Genomic DNA, 27410 nt, shown 5'->3' with positions numbered 1-27410 from the left:
GATAGAAGATGGCCAATTACCTAATGCCCTATGGTCCTGTGATAAGGTCCAGGAATTTTGGACCGTCCAGGGTACATGATAACCTATGTCAGATTGCAGGGACCCAGGTTCCATTCTGCCCAAGATTATTTATTCTGGGAGATGGGCCAATCCTAAACGGGATGGATAAGCACATAAGAAGCTGGGTCCAGACTAGTTTAATGATAGCCAGAAGAGATCATTTTAAAGATATATTAAAATATGTTCTAGTTGTGAATTGTATGTTTTGTATGTTGTTTAAAAACTAAAAATTGTTAATCACAAACATTTTTATTTTTATTATTTACTTCCTGAAAAGTTCTTGTTGTTTTTATTAAGTAATCAATTTCCCTATTATTTGATTTCAAACAATACAACTGCATATGCATAGTTTTTCCCAAAAGAAACTTCATGAAACTATTGAAATGTGTGAAAAAACATGCACTTAAACCATGTTAATAGAGTATGTTTTAAGTATTTGATTTTTTTTTGTTTATATTGTTCAGTCAACAATTTTATTCACTAAAGTAGATTTTTGATTATTGTATTTGTCCATTTTTGGCAGGGCAATTATTTTACCTGTTATCCCATGTTTCAATTGTGAAGGTCTTACACTTAAAGTGTAACTCTCGCCAAAATGCAACCTAGGGTCTTTTTGTGAATGTACCCAAGTCAAACTTTCGTTTAAAAGCATAATTAGGACGGAAAAGCCACTTTTAAGATTGACCGTATTTTTGTTTTCGGTCAAATGGCCTTTTGAATGGGAGTGCTAGGGCCACTACTATGATCGCATCAAAATCACTATTTTTAAACCACTAAGAAGGCTTGACACAACATGAAACTTTGCTTGAAGTATCACCGGGTGCTCTACACATGAACTCCAGCATTGAGAACATTGTTTGTGTACACAGACACTTTTTGACTGGCAAGATGGCGGCGAGCGGAAAAAACAACTGCTAAAGTGAGTTGTTCAAAACCTTTCTTTTTAGTAAACTCTGTGTACATAAACAATGTTCTCAATGCTGGAGTTCATGTGTAGAGCGCCTAAAAAGGTTGCATTTTGGCGAGAGTTACGCTTTAAACCGGAACTATGCAGTTTTTTTTTTAGCTTAATTTACCTTAACTGAACAGCTTCAGAGTCATTGGAATGGTTATATGACTTTTTCGGGTTGAGTGGTGGTCATCTCACTCCCCCCTAGCGCCTGTGAGCGGAAAAACCACCCTTGCAACTTTGGGCCGACGGGCCGCAAATGTACGAATCTAAACTATGGTCACGCCAAGACCTGCCCTACGAAGCAGCTCGATTGGTTAGGCATTTGACCTCGAGTGGTTAAAGTTAGGATAGCAGATTGGTCAGGGGATACGACCTGTACAAATGGGGTTACATTACCTTGCGTAAGCATGGATGCCTGGCCAATAAATGCTATTGAAGGGTGGGTCTTGGCCATAGTTTAGATTCGTACATTTGAGGCCCGTCAGCCCAAAGTTGCCTCAGCGTCAGGAAGTACCGCGTGATATCAGGTCTCACAATGTAACAAATTGCTTTACGGCACTACACACATACAGGAACCAGCTAGCTATAAGAACAAGGTAGCAATGGAGTTTTTCACACTATCGTCATGGCGGAGCCGTCAAAAAAGAGGCAGAAAGCTAGGAAAGCATTGTTGGAGGAACAGAGAAAGAGGAAACAGCAGTCTGACTGAGCAAGTTATTGCTAAAGTTAGTTTGCTATTGTCTGTAAAGGTTTTTATTATGATCGCTGTCTGTTACTGGCTTACTAGCTAGCTTACTAGCTGTCTACCTCAGTGGACATGGCTCCGTGCGTTCGCCGGCTTCTTTGAAAACAAATGCACATGACCAGAGGGAGAAGATAGGAGGGGGGAGAGTCGCCAACAAGTTTTTACAACAGTGTTTCCAAATATCCATTCCGAAGCTGTAGGGGGAGCTCTATAGAGAAACCTGCGAGCAAAAAGCAAGAAAACGGCAAAGAAATTGCCAAAACTGCATAGCGCCCCTTTAAAGGTGCTCTAAGTGATGTGACGCATTTTTAGGCTACAACATTTTTTGTCACACACAGCAAACATCTCCTCACTATCCGCGAGCTGCCTGTCCCCTGAACACACTGTAAAAAAAACGCAGTCTCTGTAGACAGCCCAGGCTCCACAAACGACAACAAAAACAAACTGCCCCAACCTGCACCACTAAACATAACAAACAGTGTTCCAGCCAATAACCGACAAGAAGGATTTGGGGGTGGGGGTTGGGGGGTTAGTGCGCGGAAGGGAGGGGGAGGGGACAGGAGGAGGGAGGAGGGAGGGGGGAGCTAGCCTCATTTTATTTGACAATACTTCGAACGTCAACAAGAAATAACGTCACCCAACATCGCTTAGAGCACCTTCAAGGTAACACTACACATTTTTTGAGAGAAGTATTACATAATCTTCTGCTTATAAATGAAAAGCAATAAAACTCACCCTTGCTCACTTCAATAAACTCAGGGGCTTTGATGCTACAGCCTTAGCAAACTTCAGATAGATACCGGTAAATTGAGGGAAAATTCAATGTAGCCTAATGCTGTAATTGAAACTTAGCCTCAAAGGCAGCTGTTTAGCAAAGGTTACACAGTATTTTAGTAAAAGTTATACAGAATAGTTTTAACTTCATTGTCTACATAAAAACCTTTTTGAGGAAGGGATCTACATGTCCTCTGTCTGTGTCATGGAAACATTTGAATGTTTAGTTGCGTAAGACAATCTGCCAACTAAGCAAAACATTGCGCACTAGCAAAATAAACATTTGGCAACAAATAAAGCTTAAGGCCAAAGGGTTTTTGTGACCTAAATTGTCAATATTTTAATGTCAATGTGTCAACCACCCCAATGAACTGATCTGATAACATGTTTCCCCTTGTCCCACAACTGATCTTGTGAAGTTGCCAAAAGGCCTCTCAAATCACCCATCTGAATAATGAAACAAAACATTACAAAATACCCCTGTAGCTTTTTACTGGCTATTAAAAGATAGTGGTTCGTGGTCATTTGGCCTCAGAGGTGGGGTTTATAAAAGTCACATATAAATGTGGCAGCACATATAACTTGCATTGGAACTGTGCACGTCAAACTGCTGTTTAACCATGGCAAAGCACTGGAATGTCACCTCTTTAGTGGCACTAGCACTGCTAGGGTGCTTAGTTTGGACAAAGGTAGAAGCTCAGTACTCATATCAGGTGCCAAAGGGCACTACACAGCAACAGCAACCACTGCCACCACAGCAACCACCGCAACCACCGCCACCACAGCGACCGCAGCAACCGCAGCAACACCAGCAACCACTGCCACCACAGCAACCACAGCAACCACCGCCACCACAGCGACCGCAGCAACCCCAGCAACCACTGCCACCACAGCAACCACCGCCACCACCACCACAGCGACCGCAGCAACCCCAGCAACTACTGCCAGCACAGCAACCACCGCCACCACAGAAACCCCAGAAACCACAGTCTCCATTGCGACCACAGCCACATCTGCAACCGCAGCAATCACCTTTTCTCCCGAGTTGTGAGGTGGCAGCAGCCCAGAGAATCCCCTGTGGAGGTTCTGGTATCTCTGCAGATGCGTGTAAAGCGATTAGCTGCTGCTTTGATGGCCAAGGATGCTATTTCGGAAAAGCAGGTAGGTTTGAGACACTTTTTTATTTTGTTTTTGGTTGTACTGAGTAAATACTGTATTGTAACGTCAATGGATGACTTTACTAATTACAGTATAATGATCCAGATAGAATATTACTATGGTAAAATGTCTTTGTCGTACATGTAACTTATCTAAGTAGTTACTGTAATTTTCTTTGTTAAAACATACGATGGAGTACTCAAGTTAAGCTCCATAATGTACGCATAATATTACGGTGACTTTACCAATGATGTCACCTGAGGATATGTTTAACTTTGTTAAACCTTTGCTGAATGAAATTCCACTGTGATCATTAATATTATGGTCTCATTTTGTAATTTAGCCACACTAGCGGAAGGATATTATTGGAATAGATATTCAAGATCCTATCCAAAATCCAAGAGGATGGATTAATGTCTTTTTACTCTAGCAGCATCAGGTCTAGATTTAATGGTGTCCAATTCCTGCAAAACTGTCATTCCCATAAGCTTTAGCTGTACTTAAATTGGAGCTAATTATCAAAGGTTGGCATGCCAAACTAAGATTGTGAACATCATGTCAAATGTATCAGTATCTTAGAATGCAAGATGTTGGCATTTAGCTTAGCTGTAACCTAAGTAAACATAAGTAAAAATAGAATGGCTGTAGACTGGTCTTGTTACATTTTCTTTGGTCTGTAATATCAAACCATTCAGCATATCGTTGACTCGTTTTTTGCCACCAGTGACTGTCCAGGTCACCAAGGATGCCCAGTTCATTGTTGTAGTGGCCAAAGATGTCACTCAGCCCAGCATTGACCTTGAGTCAATCTCACTGTTGGGACGTGGTCCACACTGTACATATGTTGACTCCAATTCAGAGTTTGTCATTTACCAATTCCCTGTTACTGACTGTGGCACCGTTGTTATGGTAAGAGCTTGATTTTCTCCACTTTTTAATCAAAAAAACATTTTCAATCAAGTTTTCAAACATTGTTACACCACCTGCCAGTTTTACTTTTGTAGGAGGAGCATGGTGTTATAATCTATCAGAACAAGATGTCTTCCTCATTTGAAGTGGGTATTGGGCCTTTTGGAGCCATTACCAGGGACACCACCTTTGAGTAAGTGATTACCTTTTTTTTAATATGTTTGTGGTATCAAAATTTAAGTTATGGCCAAGCAACATAATGCCAGTTCACTCTTTTCAGATTGCTCTTCCAGGGTAGGTTCACTGGCACATCTATTGAAACTGTGGTTGTAAAAGTATTACAGCTACAAGATCCTCCACTACCGGTTGCGGCTCTGGGACCCATCAGTGTACAGTTGAGGTTGGCTAATGGACAATGCTATACAAAGGGTTGTAATGAAGGTAAGTTCATGTCAGCCTGGCAGCGTTGCTGTGTTTGTAAATCATTTCATAATGTGGGCTGTCACAATAACTGGTCTCTGCTCTCACAGTGGATGTGGCCTATAGCTCTTTCTACACGACGGCAGACTATCCTGTGACCAAAATACTGAGGGACCCTGTGTACGTGGAGGTTCAACTCCTTGAAAAGACAGATCACTTTCTTGTCCTGACTCTTGGTCGCTGTTGGGCAACCGGTGGCCCTAACCCTTACAGTCTGCCCCAGTGGGAAATTATCACAAACGGGTAACTAAAATACCAATTTACATGTTTTACATTGCTGTCATCCAGTCTGCTCATTGGGAAAACTGATTATAATCTTAAAAAGTGGTTGAAGCAAAAATTGATAAAAGACATTCCCTTAAATGTGGACACCTTGGGTGCCCAGATAGCTCAGTTGGTGGAGTGGGCGCCGATATATAGAGGTTTACTCCTCGACGCAGCGGGCCCGGGTTCGACTCTGACCTGCGGCCCTTTGCTGCATGTCATTCCCCCTCTCTCTCCCCTTTCATGTCTTCAGCTGTCCTGTAAAAATAAAGGCCGAAAATGCCCCAAAAAATAATCTTATAAAATAAAGAAATGGACAGTTATCAGTTATCTCTGGTGGACAAACTATAGAGAAAGTCTATCTTCACTACCTCAACATATCTTTGGCTTTTTTGTAGAAACAAAATAGAGCAGATAAGCTAATATCTGCCATGTTGATGTATTAACGGGCTGAAATGACTGAATGACACTGAATTTCTTATTCAATGTATTTTCAGTGTCATTGCCTTGAAATTACTTTCTTTTCATCCAGGTGTCCAAACAAGAATGATCACTACTTGTCCTCACTGATTCCAGTCGTTTCCTCCTCTGGTCTGGACTTCCCTAGTCACTACAGGCGTTTCCTTTTCAAAATGTTTACTTTTGTGGACCCCAATTCAAAGCAACCCCTGAAAGAACAGGTAATGATTAAATCCATTGATAAGGATTGCCTGCAACAAAATATTTTGGTATTGCTCTGCCAACACTGTTTTCCTTGTTCAGGTGTACATTCACTGCAGTACAGCTGTGTGTCAAGCTATTCCCGGCAGAAACTGTGAACCGTCATGCGCCAACAAAAGGAAGAGAGATGTGGAGGCTGTGGACCAGATGAATGCTGAGCCTAAGATTGTGGCTTCTGTTGGACCAATTAATTATCATGCACATATCTGAGCAGCAGCACAGTGTCAAGCTCAATAATTTAGCTGAAAGCATTTAGTAAATAATTTGCAACAGTAACAGGTTTAGTTATTTGTGGTGTGAAATTTAAATGACATGCAAAAAGACTTAAGAGTCAAAAGTGAAATAGCGCAATGGATCACATTCATCACATGGTCACATCCATATTAAAAATCCTAGAAGCTTTCCCTGACCTTGACCTGACTCCTGAGACTTTTACCCCTATACCCCAGCCTCTCCTGACCCTCTTGCCCCGCCCCTTAAAAATATCCTAGGCAAAGAGCAGAACTCTAAGCATCAATTGTGAATTTAAAAGGGATGTAATAAAAGGACAAATGTCTTACAAACACATTACAGTGCAGTAATAATAAAATGCCTTCATTGTTGTTGCACATTATAAAACTAAATTTGCTGTGCATTTCCTGAGAAAGTACATGATCAATGCACACATGCTGGCATGCTTACACACCACATACACACATACGCGCACCTTTCGTGCTAAACCACTAATATTAATAAAATACAAATAAATAAATATGTTGTGCCAAATGTTATTTACACCTTATAAATATATTATTGCACACTTTATAGCGCTATTGTACATATCCTAATTTACAGTATGGGAATTATTGAACCAGATTTGTAGTATTACACTAGCTGGATAACCTCATTTCGCCACCTCCACTCAATCACAATCAATCGCCCCAATGATAGATTTCACTAATATTTAACTGTTCCTCCCTGCAAAAAAAGTACGTTTAGGATCTTCTTTTCCGGACTTTACAATTACCTGTCCGTAGTTAGCATTTAACGGTTCTGGGTCTATACTGGTACTGATAGAACACAATAATACAACCTTCAGCATATGTTTTATTTAAACAAAATAATATTGCCATGTTTCAATAAATTCTCATTTTCACTTCAAAACATTCTGCAACACGGATCAAACAGAAGCTTTAAAAGCTTTGTTTTGCATCATACAAGACTAAAATTGCATTTTCAAGTTACATTTTTACAAAAAACGACTTTTTTTAATTAAATTTACTATTACGGGTTTGTCAGCTTAAAAGTGTAGTTAACACAAAAAATTCTGTGTATCGTATTGAATGTAACGTCGAGAAATACAGCCATCAGATCCCTACAACAGTACACACAGTGACGCATTAGAGAAATGTTCAGGATGAAAACTAATTCTTTGATACAGTGGGAGAAACTAATGCCATCACGAAGCATATGTGTCCAAACTAAAAATGTTGACATACTTTGATTATATATATGGAGTCAAATCAACCAACAGTAACTATCAAAATACGTATCTAGTTAGTCAAAAGAGGTCATGTATAAAATGTTATTTGATAATCATAGAGAATCAATTAACACTACAGCTGGAAATAAAAGGAATTGCAATCAAAATACTCTGACTTTTATATTTTATATTTATTGTAATGATTTAGATTATGTATCAAAAGTACTAGTCACCTTCCACTCCAGTGAGAATAAAACCACCAGAGGGCGATGTGAATTCAGAAGAAAATTGAAATCCTCTTTGAGGACTGTACTCTTTGATCAGACGCATTTGTTCATTTGTGCAGGCTGAACAAAGTGAACTGAACAGAAAGGTGATTTAGTCACCCTATACACATTTTCTGATCCACGAGTTTGTCAGTTGACAGTGAAACACCTTGTTAGTTACAGATCATCATTGATCAATGATTGTCCTGCAAGTGAAATTTAAGTGCATTTACACTCTGAGCTTTTCTCCTCTGGTACTGAAGTTAACTTATGTGACAGTTTGCAGTGAAAGCAGTGTTGTCGCTTATTATCAAATATGAAATATGGACATTGTATTTGAGCAATTTCAGGCACTGGTGATAATTGTGTGTTTCATTTAACAACAGAGCAGGAGAGTCTTTGTTAGTTCTTGCTTTGTGGGTCCTAGCCACAAAAACTATATGAAGGTGGGTTTACCAACGATCACATGAAAAGAACAAAAAAACAAAAACAAACAGAAACAAAAACCCCTCACCAAAATGTGTACACTAAACTTTTGAGTCCTCTGTTGCTCATGATTGCTAACACAGGCAACAGCATAGTGCAAGCCATAACACCTCAGCTGTGTGCGTTCACTCTCCTCCTCTCCCCGTCAGTCAGACTTGTCCTTCTTTTTGCCTCCTCCTATGGGAACTTTGCTGACCACTGCAGAACCGACAGCAGTCACTCCTCCAGCTACAGCACAAACTCCTCCTTTAACCAGCCCCACTCCCATCGCAGGCAGAGCGGCTACAGAGTAGACGGTGCTTTTGGTGAGGTCCAGACTCTTTCCTCCTATCCAGGTCACACCGCCCACCGTCGCTCCTACAGCTCCCTTGGTGGCACCGTACAAGCCCCCCGCCAACCTGCCGAACATGCCCGGCTGCGTCTGTGGATGGTCCTTGATGTTGTCATCTGGTTTAAAAACAACAACAGATTAATCAACTACTCATTTCAGTACTACGTCACACAGGGTTGTTTCTTCTTTTTCTACTTATTCTTCTTCCTCAGTTAAAAGGGATAGTTCGGATTTTTTGAAGTAGACTGTGAGTTCGCTGAGCAGCAGACTGCTGCACCCTCAGTACAAGGAGGAGCGCTACCGCAGGTCCTTCATTCCAGCAGCAGTCAGACTCTTTAATGCAACATCATAATGTAGCACTGCTAGCTGTTTCTGCAATATGAGCTAGGGCTGGGCAATAGGGAGAAAATCAGATATCACGATGTTCTTGACCAAATACCTCGATATCGATATTGCGGCAATATTCTAGGGTTGACAATTGGTGCTTTAACAAAATATCTTCACACTTAGATTTGAGATAAATAATCATCAGTAATGTGGACATAATGTCTAAGTGGGGGAAAAGGCAAATAATAGAGCAGCTAGAACAGTCTGGTAAGTTCAGAAAGTACACCACTTTACTGTAAGGCAGCCTTTAAAACCAGGAAAAGACAACACTTATGTCATATCATGATATCCAAAATCTAAGATGATATCTAGTCTCATATCACGATATCGATATATTGCCCAGCCCTAATATGAGCCATCACTGGACAATATTCTGCACTATGCATACTTATTTATGTATTACTCTGTCATTTCTATTCATCCGCACCTTACTCATCTGTATATCTGTGTTTATATACTGTCTGTTTATATAAGGGTGTTTATTGTGTAAATATGTTTGTTTTATTACTATTATTATTATTATTATTATAACTAATTCTATTTCTTATACTTATATATTATATTTTTTCTTCTATGTCTATTTAATGTGTATTTGTGTTTTTCTGATGTGTGTACATTTTGAGCTGCTGTAGCACAGGAATTCCCCAAATGTGGGATTAATAAAGTCTATCTTATCTAAAGTAGATGGAGTTCGGCAGGGCCCCAGTTTGGAGAAGCAGGCAGGAGTACCGACACGGGAGCTAAGCAAAGCACTACTGTGGACGAGGCCAGCAGCTAAACATATTTTAGCCAACTAATAAAAACACTATCAGTTTAAGTCTACGCTATATTTATAACCTTTTCACAGCTTTACCTTGCCTTTAAATAGCTCTGTTTAGGTGTATGCAGGGGGGACTGAAGCCGTTATCTATGCGCTTGTCAAAGCCACTAGACTTCATTGACAAAAAACATTTTACCTCGCAGAACACAGAAGCGGCTTGTCTACCGCTGCCTTGAACGGTTAGTTATTTTGTTAGTTAGTTAGTTCCTAGCTTAAGTGATTTTCTTTAGGTGGGCCCTTTTTGGGTAGCTAAAATATGTTTAGCTGCTGCCCCCGTCCACAGCAGTACATTGATGAGCTTCCTTGTCGGTACTCCTGCCTGCTTTTCCAAACTGGGGGAGTGCCAACCTCCATCTACTGTAGCTAATACGCTGACTATGGATACCACACATCTGAACTATGCCTTTTAGATGCTTGCTCACTTGTTAAAATACACCATATCTACAGTAGGTAACTAAAGAGTTAATTATCAAAATGGATGCCGGCTAATTTTCTGCCAATCGACTAAGCAATTAATCGGCTAACTGTTTCTGCTGCGCATTCTTTTTACATACAACACACAGCTGCATTTACACGTGTTCCATCATTCAAATATAAAAACAGCCATGTGTCAAAATTGTAATCTGTCAAAGAGCTGAAAAGTTACAGTTAAAATATCTTTGGTAAACAGAGGACACAGCTCTGCCTCAAAAGGAACCCTTACCTAATGAATATGCACATATTAAGTATACTAGAAGCTGATTACTGTAGAAAGAGCTAATTACTACGCAAAATTCATAATCTGTATTTCCATCTAATTTGTCCCACGTCTAGTTATTTGACTGACAACATGAAAACCTTTAAAAATGTTGGAGTCAATAAACATAAATGTGTCACTATCTGAAGGACCTAAACCTACCTGTAGCTACTGGCTCATCATTGAGGTATGCAGGCATGTCCTCAGGCACCTGCTCAACCTGACTCATCTCTCTGGGAAAATAAATGACACAATTACATACAAAGACAATGTAAACGCAGATGTACAGAGTCGGGAGCAATAGGGAAAGAGATTCTTTGTAACATGAAAGAGTTTTCCTCCAGGGATCCCTACGTAATTTCTATTATGATGTTAACCCTGTAAGAGATATGTGCCTGTGCTTGTTGTTGCATATTTTTCTGTTTAGTACGGTTTTGTTGTTTAAGAGGGAAGCACCAAAAACTTTGCAGACTGTTTTTTTCTTTTTTTTTACCTCTTACATTTTGCACATTTAAGTATTGCACACAGAGAGCAATGTCTTTGCTTGGTACATGTATGAGTTGCTTTAACTTTCATGCTGCTTTTGTGACCAGGCTACACACTCTAGTCTAAATGTTTTTAAAGGCCTTTATTCCAAAGAGACAACATTTTGTATACGCGAGTCTACAGGGGAAGCCTTAACTTAAGTCAATAGTTAGGAATGGGTCTGTTGAGCACACAGCATTTAAAGAAAATAAAAGGAGCTTGCTTTGGGTGTGCTGCTGCTGATCCTAAAACAAGGCAGACCTGTTCACGGTTTGCCACAGAGCTGTTGGCTACAACAGGTTCAAATGTGTTTTTACACAAGTACAGGCTTTCTAAACTTAAAACAACGGATGCTGAAAAACAAAAACGTTCAATATAGCCTTAAGTAGTTTTCTAGACTTTGGGAAAACAGTAATAAACAGGACATTTTAAAACAATTGACTCCATATCCCTAAAGTAGAAATGATCCGAGACCATTGTTTGTTATCGGTAATGTGTTTGTTTTGTTTTTGAGAAGTCAATGGTGCCTTATGCAGTAATGAAATCTTCTCAGACGAAAGCGTTATTCAGTCATGGCGTTTAAGATGAACAAAGGGACGCCTTATGGCAGCTGAGACAATTTACTGATCGGTATAAACAACATTACACCGTGTATATCCTTGTCAAGTTCAAATTAAATATACTCATATGAGTACTTGGCTAAAGGCCCGACGTACAATGTAAAACTTGTGCTACATAACGTTAGCTAACCTACCGCATTTGTTCATGGCAGACTGCGTTTACGTTAACTTAAGCTAACGTTAACCCTACATCCAGTGAAAACACGGATACTTGCTTAAGCGTTGTCGAATTACTGTACAATTTAACTTGTCAAAGTTGTTGCCCGTCTCACTTTTAAAGCTATACATGATAAGACGTATTTAACACCGCGAACTATGTGGTTGTGTTGCCTTTAATCGCCATAATTAGCCATTTGTGTAATCTTCTAGCTGAGACATCGAGACACGTCACGGCTCCCCCGAAACAAAACATCACTTTAACGTTTAAAAAAAAAAAAAAAAAAAAAGCACTTTAACGTTTTTTCCCCCCACCATTAATCCATCGACGTTTGTTAGCATTTCCTCAACATATCTGTCCCGATTACACTAATGTTCGAAGGAGTTGGCATTGAAGCTGGTTTGCAAGATAGATCGTTGTTGTTTTTGTGGTTCTGCAGAAGTTCTCATGGCTGACTGTCATTACACAAACAGAACCTCAAACTAACGTTCGCTCACTTACCTTGTTTTGTAACGTTATCAAACTGATACAATGTACTGTGCGGGACTTAAAACTATGTGAGCAAAAAATAATTTCAGGTTCCACGGCCTGTAATAGCTGCTGGTGGTTAAGCTGTGTTGTCTCTGTGACTAACGTTATATTTTGGAAGAGGCAGTCTCCACCCATTAAAACACACAGAGGTACACACTGTCCGCAGGATGGAGCTCCAGCTGCTGCCTCTGCCTTTACTAAACCACATGCACACATTTAAATAGTTGTTAGTGTCTAGATAATACCAATATTGTTCAATATTTTAGTTAATGCACAAAATAGAATTTTTATTTTTAAATTCAGAAATGATTTTGATTTGGTGGTTAAAAAAAGGAGCAACTGTTTGGGTACAACGTTAAGGAAGTATCGCAGGGTGTAGTATAATGCATGTGAGAACAGATACGAATAAGGTTTGTGTAGTATGGGGGGCCCTGACCGTCACATTTGGCGCGAGAGGACAGTCAGGACATCAAACACCACAACAACATCCTCCCCTGAAAGTGGAAGTGACGTACATCCTGATTTTTTTTTTTCTTTCATTTAAAAAAACAAAACAAAAATCCAATATCAAAGATCGTCTCTTTTATGAGGCGATGTCACGTAGAGTGAAACATTTTTTATTAATGTAGCCCACGCAAAGCGGGAAACTGCTCCTTGGCTGCAAAGCCTCGGTACATATTTATTGTGTCAGTTTCTTTGTGGTAATATTATTTGCAATTTATTTTTGGCACCTTATTAACTGAATGATTTGGGCCTCAGGCAGGTCCAGCATTATTACATGTCTTCACTACCTGTTCTATGGAGACCTGTGTTTACCTCCCTTGTGGGTTTATTTGTGCATGAATGTGGGTGAGGGCCTACAGTCAAAACAAATGCAAAATAGAGTGGATATCCACTACAGATACAACTACGGTAACCAAAATAAACAGTTGCTGAACATTTTAAATAGTGAGACAATGCTGTTATATCTATACATTTATCCACTCATACCCACTAATCCTGTGTGATGGGGCTCCACAGTTGGGCAAGAGGCAGCTGGGTAAATCCTGCTCACCAGGTCACCAATCTCAAAAGCTTTTATCAAAAGATTCTGTTTTTTCAAAAACGATTGAAGTGAGCACAAGCAAATCTATTTTCAGATGTTAATCTAACACAATTGCATCTGCAATCTAAAAATAATAATGAATTGTTGTAATCTGGTCATAATAAAACTGATCATTTATTGACATATTAGGCAGTATATGCACCAGTTTGGTGCCAGGATCTGGCCTCACTTTTTGGTCTTTGTATACGTAGTTCTGACCTGAACTGACAAACTCTCTTGGATGACTAGAGAAATGTCTTCAAAACCAAACAGCAATGCCTGTTACACGTTGTGGAATTTGTTTTGTATGTCTGAATGTGCCAATAAAAAATTATAATAAAAAAGTTTAGTGGTTTAAGAAAGTAATTGACCCCGGTGAATGAGAATTTCCTAGACATAGTATGCCGGCTGCCATTTTTTTCTATTGCTTTTGAAATATGGCTTTAAACAGCACAGAGGCACACAGGTCTATTCTGTTTATTTGGGACTCACTGTATTTCTGGGTTGAATTACTGACCTGTCACTATCACTTGACTTGAGGTGTATTTCACTGAAATACTCACTTAAAAACACTGTCTGATAAAATAGAACACAATAAACAAATTGATTATCAATGCATCAATACAAAGTGTATTTCAGAGCATATGAAAGTTTGAGGCGGCAACAAAACATTATATGATTTTCAGAGCACACATAATATTTAGGGTACGAGTTTAAATGTGAAACGATTATCCTGCTTTGTGAGGTAGCCCGCTCCAATTATTATCACCCATTAGGCCATAATAGACCTTTTTATGTAAGAAGATTTGACATGTCACACAGTAGGAAAAGGTGTAAATAATAAAAATAATAATAGCTGATTTCCATTTAGTTTCAGGGTCCTGGTATTGTGCATATCTGGCTCACGGTCATGTCTTATTGGGACAGTTATATAGAATAGAGCCATCGTTAATGTTATTAGTAGCTTTCCATATTATGACCAGTCAAAATGTCTGTTGTGAAAAGGGAAACCACGTGACTTTAGCTCTTGTTTCCCGCCTGTATTCGTAATGATTTATTTAGTACCCGGAAACAGCAGCAGAGTGACAGCTCTCTCCTCTAAAACTCACAATTTAGGCTGCATGCGGATAAAGTGCATGAGAAGAAGGAGACACCTTCACTGCGACTGAATCAGATGTTAACCTGACTGCAGCGGCTGGTGGATTACAAACTCTCAGTTTAGTGATAAGGCGAGTTTCCTTTTGGATGTGAAACATATCGAGTTGCCCAACTGAAGACCCAAAGTCTGCTTGCTGCCCGCTGTCGTCGCCGTCTGTTCAGCATTCAAAAGTTCCGCCATCTGGAAAGGTAGGCTATATGACAATGATGTTAATTATAGCCCTATTATAACGTTAGTGGTAGCCTATTAGTATTGATGTCAGAGGAGTGGTCGCCCATCTTTTAATTGCCTTGCCAATAATTTCCTGCAGAGTGGCGCTATTAGCCCAAAAAGCCTAACGTTACATCTTTAAAGGAAGTTTCCAAGATCTTGGTATTTTATGTATTTTATTTTAATATGAGTGTTTTAGCCTGAGTTTGTTTACCTAACGTGGCACTGCTGAGTCTGAGGAGAAAAGGCTGTTTTTTCTCTAATAATAAGCTGTTATGTAAGTTAGGCTATAACCCATTTAGTTTAAAGCCGCCCACTAGTCCAAAATATGTTTTTCCTATTGTTTTTTCACTTGGTTGTTTGAGCTTCACTGTGCAGATTTGTGTGTGTGTGTGTGTGTGTGTGTGTGTGTGTGTGTGTGTGTGTGTGCAGTTTATCACTAAAAGACAATTATTACATTAAGCTACTGAAGGAGGAAAGTTTCTCTGTGCTTACCTAATGTCTGAGTCTGGGTATGAGCAGGATTTGTGACATCACAACAAGTGTGTAAGCCAATCATGGTTCAATGTGAAACGTACACATGTAATGAGGATACAAAGCCTCCAGGTCAAATATACTGAGAGTGGAGACATCATGGGTTCAGTTAAATTTTAAAAATAAAAAAGTATTTGCATAGATTCTGGATTGTAGATGTAATCTTAACAATGTCATATAACTTGTTGATGAAAAAACAAGCACTTATTATTATTATTATTATTATTATTATTATTATACAGAGTATGTTTATGTCTTAAAACATGTCTGAAGGAGATTTTAATATAACTGGATCCAGTAATGCTTGTACTTGGTATATGTCCCCAGAGATGGCAAAAGTACTCACTTCCCGTACTCAAGTAGAAGTACAGATACTTGTGTTAAAAAATACTCTGGTAAAAGTAGAAGTACTGATTTTACTTCTTTACTCAAGTAAAAGTAACGAAGTACAGGCTTGGAAATTTACTTAAAGTATAAAAGTAAAAATAGCCTTGCGAATGACAACCATTTTTTATGCAAAGCTACCAGGACCACACAAATGTTCCTAGAGTGCAAGCTGAGAAACTTCAGTGGACATGGAAAAAAGGGTCTTTATATGCCATTGCCTACATTTTAAATGGATGTCTGCCAATAGGCCTAAAACATCACATATATGATTATTGTGACAGAGACTGGGACTCCAGGTTAATAAGATCCTGACTGAGTAGCAAGATATGAATTCAATTGTGATTCTGTGAGAATTCATAGATCCAGTTTCTCTTTTTTAATCTTCCCCTTAACATTTAAAGGAATCTACATGTATGTGTGTGTGTGTACTCAAATATGGCTTCTGGAAATAAAATGCTAACGTTACCGCCATCAAGCCGCAATGATTTGCCGCGAATGAAGGCCGTCTTGTAGTGGTGCGGAAGTGCAACATATATTCCCATCCAATTAGATTGAATTCGGTATTGATGACGCGAAAAATAATAACGGTAACTCCACTGAAATTATTTAAAAATTAAGGTAACGAGCCAATTGTGTAAATTGTAAGGAGTAGAAAGTACCGATATTCGTGTTAAAAATGTAAGGAGTAAAAGTAAAAAGTCGGCACAAAAATAAAGTAAAATAAAAATATCTGGAAAAACTACTTGAGTACACTAACGAAGTATTTGTGCTTCGTTACTTCCCATCTCTGCATGTCCCACATGCAGATGTTCCTCCTAAATCAGTGATTACCAACCAGGGGTGCTTCTGATAGTTGTCACAGGGTACATGGGAAGAATGAAGAGTTACTCAATTTATTTGAAAGGGGAAATATGATTTGATTAAAAGAATATATCCACATAGTAACATTAGGTCAACTGTAACACCTGAACACTACGTGTTTGTAGTTATGTAAAAGTGTGTAAACCCCTCCCCCGAAGTTTAAACGGGTAGCTAAAAGTAATGGATAATGAGTTCAAATGATTAGCTAAGAGTAACCGTGGATAAATGGTTGAAACATTCAGCTTCACTCCAAGTAGTAGCCTAGTAATAGTAGTGTGATTGCTGACCAAACCACTCAACCAACAATATTGTTAATTCAATTACTATGACAAAATTAACAAATCCACTTTTATATAATGATAATCTAATAATATATAATAATATACATTTGAAACATACATTGGGGATTGATAAAGTGGTACGTGAGTTCATCAGGGTACCTTGGACCAAAACGGGAACCACTGTCCTAAAATCAGTGGCTTAATCGCTTATAAAGATATATATGATGTTAAAAACAATGATGTAGGGTACACCACAATTCCTTCGATTCCTTAATCGACATCTAAAAAAAATGCTATTCATTTTATAATCCTATACAAAATAGAAACAGAGAAAAACTAAAGTTTTACTCAATTATTCTAATAAATCCAAATTATAATTATCCTTCTTTTTAATCTGCTCATCAATGAATCAAATCACTTTCAGCAACAGGAGGCATAATCGACTTGCACTGCAGTAAACAAACTTATAGGTGTGGAGACGATGGAGCGTCCTTTGTAAGTCAGTTACCACAGTGTGCTGTATGTGGCATAGATTGTTTGTTTGTTTGTTTGTTTGTTTGTTTGTTTGTTTTTTTCAAAATGGGTTGATGGTTTTCATGTGTAATGAGATTGTGGTTCCAGCAGGTGCCAGTGTAGCCTCACTGTTAGTAGCTCCTCTGGAGGACTTGACTGACTGCAAGAAAAGTGTCAACTTAGTTTTTTGAGCACCTGAATTCCTTCAGCACTGCACATCCAGAAGTGGTCCTTTTTTTCTCTCCCTTTTTGGTCGCACATAGTTAGACACACTGTTATGTCCTAAAACAACATGTTTTGCTAACGGGCAAGGTAATGGTCCTTTTTGTCTTCAGTCTTATAAGGTTATAAGTTATAAAGTTTCTTAAGGCCCATTCTTTAACCAATTCTGAGCCTTTGATTAGTTGTTTGATCAATTAGTCGCCCGACAACTAAAACCCAACTATAAAAGCTATTTTGATAACCAGTTTACCGTGAAAGGCATTTATCAAACAAAAAATTCCAACATTCGCTGGTCGATTATTTGAAAAATGAATTGGCAGATAAATTGATAATGAAAAACGTGCAGCCCTATAGCTGACTTTAATTACCTGGACAGCTTTCATTTTTCCATTCCTGTTGCTGGTTTTGTTGGATGTCTTCTAGAGGTGGCGTAGCATTTTTTTGTCAGGGTGAGAGCGTTCCTGTGCTTTCAGTTTTGTTATTTTCACATCCCGTTCTCTCACAGAATTTACATGGTTGTACAAATAACATCACATCCCATTATTGGTGTTTAATGTAGGGCCGGTAAGTCCTCACAGGAGTAATGGGGCAAGAGTCAGTAGTTAGCCATCGACCCACTGGGCAGAATTAGCGCTCCACCACCCACCTCTCCCTCTGTGTGAGCAAACAATATACTAACACAAATTAGGACTCGCTGCTTTGTGTCAATTGAGAGTCCAACAAAGATGCTACATAGAGTGATATGTCATTAGTGAGCAGGTGGGGAAGGAGGACATAGAGCTGTTGCCTCTCCAACTAAGTAATGAAGAGGTTTCCATAGCGACCAGGCTGCCCGTTGCCATCCCTGTGTCATGGGGGGCAGCAGAGATCAAAGTCGGCTGTCCTCAATTCTGCTGTAAGTGGAGGGTTAAATGGTGGGGTTGCAGAGGGAAAGCCCCTCATTAAAGTTAACCAAATCTCCTTTAAGACACGGCTGACATGTTACTCCAGAGGCACCAGGTACAAGTTGTTAACAATCAACTCCAGAAAAACAAAAACGTTGACTGTCTGCAGCTTGATGCTGCTGCTGTCAGCCATGAATCAGGATCTTAATTTTGGGTGTGTCATCTCTTTATTTCAGTTTAGTGAAGTGTTTTTAGGTTTTTATAGCACTGGACCACAAAGTATTAACAGATCTCTAAAATGTTGCTTTTGGTGTTTACAGGGAAACAAATGTTTTATGTATCACAGAACATTATTGTTAATTAATACCATTTAGAGGAATTTTAGTTTATTTATATAAATAAGCAGACTTGTTGATGTATTTGTTGAAATCATGATTGTTGGTGTTTGTATTGATTTGTTATCATATTTCAACAACAAAAAAGAGAAATTAGATTAGTCCATCGACTGAAAATTAATAAACAATTTTGATAAGCAAAAATGCCCAAAGTTCTCTGGTTCCAGCTTCTCAACTATGATTTGGTGCTTTTCCTCTGTTTTATTTTATATTGGACTGTTGGTTGGACAAAACAAGTAAGTAAGTAATTTCAAGATGTCCCCTTTAGCTCTGGAAAATTGTAATGGACATTTTTCAAAGTTTTCTGACATTTTACAGACCAAATGTTTAATTAAAAAAAAAGGTTGACAGTTTAATATTTTTTTTGAAGGCATTTTTTGTCTTTTCTTGGACAGATATGACATTGTAGAGGTAGACTGGAAATAGAGAGGGACCAAGGTGCTTCGACAGTTTAATCTATAAAGAAAACAAATAGTTAGTTGCAGCCTTAATTGAAAATAAATTATTAATTATGTCCAGCCAAACGTGCAAATCGTTTACAAACAGGCCTCATATATTGTTAAAGTTTTAGGGCTATATGTATGAAAGTGGTTGTTTTTAAAAGTATTATTGCATTTGTTTGTCTCCATTTTTTAAATTCTGTTATTTTTTTCCCTACCTTTTTTGTATTTCACCATTTCAGACAGAAACCTCTTGTGCTTCATCAATGAGCAGTAAATGTCTACTGTTGCATTTTTGTTGTTTTGACACAAACGTTTCTCCTGCTGCTCTTTGCTGGTGTTTGGCTTTGGGTCCCAGCCTCTAAGTAAAAGGATTATCCATTAGCCTGACTTTTTTTTGGGGGGGGGTGTAATGGTGGGCACCGAGGTGTGCCCAGTGTTGTAGGACTGTCCTAATTAGATAACTGTTACCCTCATATGAGCAGCTACACTCCTGGTGGTCCGGTACTGGGACACACTGGGACACACTCAGCTTTTCGTCTGGGGAGAGCTGCGAGAACAAGCAGTGTGAAAGGCCAAGTAAAGGAAGGGGGGGGGGGCTCTCAAATCCTTTTGAAACCTTTTGTCATTTATACAGGGATTTATTTATAAATAAATAATGCTAATACTATTTGTGGCACACATTTACCAGATAAAAACAAACAAACATTTAAAACACTGTAAAGCAGTTTGATCTCATAAAGATGTACTTTTACATGGGCCTTTTTTTAAATGTACTTTTTTTTTTTGAAATGGCACAATATCAGTTTTAATTTGTTTTAGGGTGTTGCTGAAGTGTCCTCCATTTTGTCAACATTGCCCTTTGCATTTTGACTGGTTGTAACCTGTTTGCCTGAAAACCTGCTGCTGCCTCACCACAGTATGCTGCAGCCAAACTGTTGGGTTTCCTCTAGATTGAAGTTTTTCCTCTTTTTCCCATGAGTCAAGTTTAATTGAGTGTATCATTAATATTCAAGGAGAAATACACCCGTGTGCTTTATTTGTTGTTCTAGGTCATGTTGGTCATTTGTGTGCATGACTTTTTCTGCAAGTGTAACTTTTTCCAGATATGATTAGTGAGCGTGTTGACATATTGGGTCTGCCGCTACAACGCACCATCTGTGTGAGACCTTAATAACTAAGCTAGTGATTTATTGCCTGTACCCAGCAGTGTCTTTTTTAGAGGAGTCCAGACAAAAGCCGAGACCCTGACCCTCCCGCTGTTTTTAATAGTTCTTTAGGATGTGCAGGGAGAGAAGAACGAGTAGTAATGTGGGGGCTTCAGCCTTTTAAGGAGGCAAAGTGAAAGAAGATTGAGTGCCTAAAAATGAAAGTAGTTCAGAGAATGTTAGATTGTTGCGATGGTTCAAGGGCTTGTCTACAATTGTTAGAATTATAAGTTGACATCAGTTTAAAGCTTGGTAATGACACATTTTCTTTAAATGTTAATGTACAATTAAAGAAAGGCTTTAAGACTGTCACCCTAAAGGCTGCTGTGTTCTTTGTTTTTCCGGCTGCTCCATAATCCTTCAGTGACCCCTCTCCTCCTCTCCCATCCCCTCCGGAGGGCGATAAGGTGCTTCTGGAGAAAAGCTGGTCTTATCTCCCTGCTGCCCTCTGAAGCAGTCATGTTTTATGGGTTGTAGCTCTTTTGTTTCCTTGTCGGCTGCCTCTCCCTGATCACTCACACTCATTCCTCATGGAAGTTGTTTGAAGGCCTAGAATAGCTTTGGAAAAGAAGCCCCCCTCCTCTTCCCCCTCCTCCTCTTCTTCTTCTTCTTCTTCTACTCCTCTGTTCCCTCTTTATTGAATCCCGCCTCCGTATCATTTATCTCTGGAACCCCCCCCCCCCCTTTTTTTTCCCTCAGTTTGAGGGGGCCGTTAGGGGGCATCCTCTTTTCTCTCCCAGCTGGGTTTGTTGACACAAAGTCAATCTACGGTTCCCTTTCACCTCTGCCACCTCTCTTTTTAACTCTCACACCCCCCCAACCCCTCAGCTCTACCCTCTGCTTTCCTTAAACAGTAAAGCTGCCACAGCTGTGGACTGTATTAGCATAGCTGCTCGGGGGGGGGGGGTTGCTTAATATATTGCAGCCATTACCTTTTGTTCAACAGTTGACAGTTTTAAAACATTTCAGCTTCTCTCTGTGCGAAGGGAGTGAAGAGAAAAGGATAATTTCAGTGTAACAGCTTTCTAAATATGGCACACGGGGGGGCAAATGGAAAGCAAATCACTGAAAACAAGTCAATATCTAATTAGTGCAGTTAGAAAAAAAGGTTATTTGAATATTTTCCATTTCGCAAAACTAAAACATTGTTTACATGTCTGACATTCATAATGTCATTAGGTCAAATCTCACTTTGTGTTGATGGAACGGAGGAAAAGAAACCCGTATTACAGCTCGTAAGCAGTGATTGATGTTTCATTTTAGGCTAAAGGATTTGTCTTTTTTCTTGCTGTCAACAGGTGTTGGGATGAACAGGTCCAGGGCCAGCTGGAATAAAAAAGCCCCCCAGCCTCCAGTCACCAGGATGACCCGCAGCTCCAGCTCCCAGACCAGGCCCACCGACCCCACAGAGAACCAGGACTCTGGGACGGGTCCGTATGGAAAACAACGAAGGAAACAGACAGACTCTGCTTTGGCCCAGGACCTCAGTCAGATGAGTGTGAGCGGACTGGACGCTTTACCTACAAGGTGGGGACATATAGCAGTAACTTTTACTTTATTATTTTTTTTTAAAGTTTGAATGATAACATTAAAGCAATCAAATATGAAAACATTGCAGAAGGCCACACTGTGTTACATCTCCAGTAACAAACCGAGAGAGAAAAAAACTGTAAATGCGTGCATATACAGTACATAAATACACAAACATTTGTACATGCAACAAAACAAAGGCATACCAGGTACAAATCCCCAGGTTGCGGTGGTAGCAATCTCTGGTCCAATATATATTAAAAAAGTGGTCCCAGATTTTGAAATGAACATAATTCTTTGAAAATGGTATAGTATAACTCTCAGTACACTAGACAAGTTTTTTTTTTTTTTTTTTGTCTGTGATCCAATTTTGACTAAGAGGCAAGTAGTTATTGACATATGTCACAGGAAAAGTAACACTGCTTGTAACGCTAGAAGAAAAGTCAGGGCATCACCAGCAGTCAGCAGACTTCACCCACAGGGGAGCATGCATGTCTCTACAAAATGTCATCTTAATCCATACAATAATTGATATTTCAGTCTGGATCAAAGTGAACTGAACGACACTCGCCACTTATTTTATAATAAGGAAACATTACAGCAGGTTAGCAAATAAGACACAGAAAAATATTCAAATTCTGTTGATTCTTTTAAAAAGCAGTATTCAAAGAGGCTTTTACTTAGACAAGGGTTTTTATGTACCTATGTTTTCCTTTGCATGTATTTTATTTATTGTATTTCACCTTTTTGTGAAGCACTTTGTGATTTAGAAGTGCTATATGAATAAACTGTTACTTACTTCCTTACTTACATACTTAAATAAATGAGAGGGATATGATTACTGTACATATACATGTGTAATGATGGGAGGTGGACGTAGTGCAGAATTAAATGCAACGTATACTGTAAAATGAGACAGAATGGCTACATTTAATTTTCTTACAGAGAAGGACAGAATTTAAGTGCTTTCCTCAACGTTACAACCCAAGGAATTACTTAGTTCATGCGAGACCTCATGCCAGAAGTTCTGAATGTTTTTTTTTTGAAGGAGACAACAAGCAGTGAGTGAGGCTCTGTTCTTCGTTTAGGACATGATGCGAAGGCATGCCTTCAGTTTACTGCACTGACTTGAAGATAAATGACTCTGGTCCTATCACAGACACTTATAGAAGTTGAATTCATTCAGGCATCCCTCCACATCTCTTATTTATATCGGAATATTTAGCTCTTTTCCCCAATATCTTTCTTGAACTGTTGCCGCCCGCGAAGTACCTGCGGTAGTCATAGAGGGGATTAACAGACAGAAGTAATGTTGTACCCTCCTTTATACAGTATAATCCCTAAGTATCTAAAAAAAAAAAAGAAATCCTGTTTGGGGAGATATATGCCTCTAGGTATACATTAACCATAAAATCATTGTGTTGCAAGTAATTATGTCGGGGATTGTCCTATTTGAGATCGGGATGTTTTATGTCTTTTCTTGTCCTGCTCTCCAGTGAAGGAAAGATGTCCAAAGGTAGCTGTGACCCTGTGCAAGCTGGTCAGTCCTCTGGGTCCACATCCAGTCCGGGCAGTCCGTCTGCGTTATCTGCCAAGTCTTCATCCCGGGGCGGTCTAGCCTCTGTGGCTCGACTGGTGAAGCTTGGCCGCTGTAAGAATGTAGTGGTGGTGGCCGGAGCGGGAATCAGCACAGCCAGCGGCATCCCAGACTTCAGGTTGGTTGTTTGTGGGTTTTGTTCTCTCTACATCCTCATCTTCATCTTTCTCTTTACTCTTACAGTATATGAGTCTTTCTACCTAAAGTGTTAACCTATTTAGTTGATATAGAAACCTTCCAGAAAAAATTCTGAGTAGGACATTTCTTGTTAGCTGCTCTTTCATTGAAGCATTACAATAATGCCCAAAATGTGCATGTCAAAATGCCTGTATTTCCACATTTTCAGAACTCCAGGAACAGGTCTTTATGCCAACATGGAGAAGTACAACATCCCTTACCCTGAAGCTATTTTCAACATTGACTACTTCTCCAACGACCCGCAGCCTTTCTTCTCCCTGGCCAAGGCTCTGTATCCTGGCAGCCACCGACCAAACTACATACACTACTTTATCCGCATGCTTCATCACAAAGGCCTGCTGCTCCGTATGTACACCCAGAACATCGACGGACTGGAGAAACGTGAGTGAGACCTTAAAGGGAACATAAAAACAACAACTCTGGCTTAGCTAAAAATGGAACATTTTTCAGTGCAGGTAACAGGTAAAAGTAAATCCAAATGCTTCCCCCTCACCCGAGTACTAATCTACAAGCATTTTTAACATACATGTAAGCAGACAGAAACGATTAACTGTCATTGAAGACATTTACTTTTAATTATCAGGGACAACATACCGCCTCCCGTATAATATATAATTACCATTAATAGAATATAAATATAACAGCATTCCTATGTACAGTATGTCCCTGAACACACCACCAGGAAACATACTGGATGTGTGCAAATCTTTTTCTTTTTCACAACCAGTAAGTAGTTGTGTAGTACTGACAGCTACCCTATCAATGCCAGTCTGTTTTGTTTTCCAAAATTGGATGTCCTAGTTTGCTCTTAACATCCGTTAAAATTTTGAATAACTTTCTTCACAGTGTGTGGCATCCCAGATGACAAGCTTGTGGAAGCTCATGGTAGTTTTGCCAAAGCTTCCTGTCACCTGTGCTACACCGCGTACCCTGCTGAGGAGGCTAAGGTATGTCTGACCCCATGTTAAAAAAACATAAAAATTTAGAACAGTAATTCACTGCATCTGATGCTGGAGTAATGCTTTCTTCTTTTGTTTGTTTTGCAGCATGCCATAATGAACGACAACGTCCCCATATGCACATTCTGCGCTGCAACAGTCAAACCTGACGTTGTGTTTTTTGGAGAGGACCTTCCACAGAAGTATTTCCTCCACACTAAAGACTTCCCCAAAGCAGACCTGCTAATCATTATGGGCACATCTTTACAGGTAAACATTTCTCATATCTATATTCAGTACTTCAATCTGTAAATGGGTTCTAGTACATTTTGTGAGTAGATAAACCCTGAGCTTGTTGTTTCAGATTGAGCCATTTGCCAGCCTGGTGAACACGGTGCACTCCACTGTGCCACGTCTCCTCCTGAATCGGCATGCTGTGGGTCCCTTTGAGAAGGTCCCACTGAGGAGAGGAGACCACATGGAGCTGGGTGACCTGGAGGACACAGTGCGGAGGTTTGCTGAAATGCTTGGCTGGAACGATGAGATTGAGGAGCTGATGAGGAGTCAGGAAACACTGGTGGGTTCAATTTCAAACTCAAGGCCTTTTTAAAAACAAGTTGTAAGTCTCTTATTTATTAATCTTTTGTGAAATCAAAAGGGAAAGTGGGGTGGCCAGGTTAGCTCAGTTGGTAGAGCAGGCGCACATATATAGAGGTTTACTCCTCGACCTGCGGCCCTTTGCTGCATGTCATTCCCCCTCTCTCCCCTTTCATGTCTTCATCTGTCATGTGGAAAATAAAGGCCTAAAAATGCCCAAAAAAAATACAATCTTTAAAAGGGAAAGTGGGGAACACTTGTGATATATACATATAAACCCAAGCCAGTGGAGATACTTAAGAGTACTCCAATGATTTAGCATTGCGCTCCTAAAAAACATTGTCAGACTCACAATGGACAGTTTAAAATAAAAAGTATCAAAATTGATGCCGCAGAACCAGAGATTTTTTTAATTTTTATTCCACAGATAGTTTTTCCTTGGTGCCTACCTTGTATGTAGTCGATATCGACCATGATCCATTTAGGGGAATGCTCCGGTGCCGCCGGAAGATCCGCTGGATGTCCCTCATTTTCGGCCGGATGTCACCTTTTAGCTTTCTTTGTGTTGGCATTCTAAACTTCGATCGACTATGGTTATCTGCTCCTCAGATCTCTCTAGACTATCTGTCCAATCTGGGTTTTCTGTTGCACGGCTAATACAACTTTTGAACGAGCACATGTTCCACCAGAACAGAAGTTCCAACAAGCTATTTTGCAGAGGCGCCGTTATTGCGTCCGGCACTTAGCGCCGCCCAAGACAATTGTGATTGGTTTAAAAAAAAAATGCTGTGTGTGGACTAGCCAGACACTCGACTGCAGTGCTGTGGAGGAAGGTCTGGCAATGCGAGACTACCCATAATGCAACAACTCGACCGCCAACAGTTTTCAGGTGTGTTATGCAAGTAGTGGTTATGTAGCCTCGAGCAAAGATGAAGAGTGGGCTACTCTTTTTTTTTATTTTTTATTTTTTATTCCACACCCGTTTTTTTTTCATTTTCAAACTTGCAGTCGTCAACCCTAACTGAAGTGCACTCAAATGACATCACTTGAAGCAATTTATCAGACTTCACACAGTTCCCTCTGGAGCCACAGTCTGAGTAGTACGCCTTAACATACTTTGTTGTGTAAAATCTGTGGAGCTCCCCTTTAACTGTCTCTGGGCTCTATTTCAAAACACTTCTGCTGACTATGGCAATCATTTCCCTCTCTGCAGGGCATCCCTACATTAATAAGCAGCCCTGGGTCAGTAAGTGGACAGACATCTTGTCAGAGCAGAGGAGCTCCAGAGCCTCCAGTTGGGATGGAGACATCCAGGCCCAGACCAGGAGGTCAACGAGCAGCCAGCAGCGGCAGCGAGGAGACAGACTCCGAGACAGACAGCAAGAGCTCTGCATCATCCAGCCTGAGCAACTGACGCTGCATGTTTCATAAACGATGGCACTGGAAAAGTTGGGGACGGTTTATTTTATCCTTAGTTCGGAATAAGACTGTTCTCCTGTTAACTGTATACACACTTTACTTTTCATCTGGTTGAGTTCTAGTGGCAAAATGTTTTTGGAGTCAGTGTGTCATGTTCATATGTAAATCAAAAAAATCTGTTTATCATGCTATCAACAAGCATATTTAAAGCACTTATTATATAGGGAGGAACCATCCAGAACACTAGTAAATGTATATCTAAAGCCTTTAATACAAATCCTAATGTTTCTTCAGGTGTTTTATACATTCCATGTCAGTAAACTAGTTAATGTTATATATCAGGACAACACTGTATTTTAAACTGTTTAATAAAAGCAGTGTAATTTGCATCTTATGGTTCTTATTTTATTTTTTAAATATGGTTCATGTAGTACTGTATGGGTCAAAAAACAACTATTCTTATTCTCCAGTTTATTAACGTTTCAGTGGAAGCCTCACTACATAAAATAAGTGTGGTGCTATTTACAGTATATGAAGAAAGTGCAAAAATAAAATTATTACCATATTTTC

The 27410-nt window shown here is 39.5% G+C and overlaps 3 protein-coding genes across 4 annotated transcripts; 2 read left to right on the top strand and 1 right to left on the bottom strand.

Moving 5' to 3' along the window:
* The first annotated feature begins 2340 nt into the window (after positions 1 to 2340).
* LOC144522001 (zona pellucida sperm-binding protein 4-like) lies at positions 2341 to 7514 on the top strand. The gene is made up of 7 exons (XM_078256740.1): positions 2341 to 3692; positions 4414 to 4598; positions 4694 to 4791; positions 4879 to 5039; positions 5129 to 5321; positions 5875 to 6022; positions 6105 to 7514. The coding sequence occupies exons 1-7, from the start codon at positions 3152 to 3154 to the stop codon at positions 6270 to 6272; spliced, it is 1494 nt and encodes a 497-aa protein (XP_078112866.1). The 5' UTR covers positions 2341 to 3151; the 3' UTR covers positions 6273 to 7514.
* Positions 7131 to 12519, bottom strand: tmem263 (transmembrane protein 263). Its single transcript, XM_078256741.1, has 3 exons — positions 12354 to 12519; positions 10713 to 10783; positions 7131 to 8723 (listed from the first exon to the last, which is right to left on the bottom strand). Exons 2-3 carry the CDS (start codon positions 10777 to 10779, stop codon positions 8422 to 8424), a joined length of 369 nt encoding a protein of 122 aa, XP_078112867.1. The 5' UTR covers positions 10780 to 10783; positions 12354 to 12519; the 3' UTR covers positions 7131 to 8421.
* Positions 12520 to 14537: 2018 nt separating this feature from the next.
* On the top strand, positions 14538 to 27229 carry LOC144522000 (NAD-dependent protein deacetylase sirtuin-3). Of its 2 annotated transcripts, none has more exons than XM_078256738.1 (8): positions 14538 to 14814; positions 21860 to 22088; positions 23588 to 23806; positions 24035 to 24267; positions 24733 to 24833; positions 24933 to 25094; positions 25189 to 25401; positions 26658 to 27229. In XM_078256738.1, the coding sequence occupies exons 2-8, from the start codon at positions 21868 to 21870 to the stop codon at positions 26850 to 26852; spliced, it is 1344 nt and encodes a 447-aa protein (XP_078112864.1). In that variant the 5' UTR covers positions 14538 to 14814; positions 21860 to 21867; the 3' UTR covers positions 26853 to 27229. The 2 variants fall into 2 exon arrangements, with proteins under 2 accessions (XP_078112864.1, XP_078112863.1); XM_078256737.1 differs by having other exon boundaries at positions 26635 to 27229.
* Positions 27230 to 27410: the final 181 nt, after the last annotated feature.

The sequence above is a fragment of the Sander vitreus genome, chromosome 8, assembly GCF_031162955.1.
Source record: "Sander vitreus isolate 19-12246 chromosome 8, sanVit1, whole genome shotgun sequence".
Taxonomy (NCBI): domain Eukaryota; kingdom Metazoa; phylum Chordata; class Actinopteri; order Perciformes; family Percidae; genus Sander; species Sander vitreus.
Note: the sequence above shows the minus strand (reverse complement) of the source record. Positions and strands in the feature narration are given on the sequence as shown.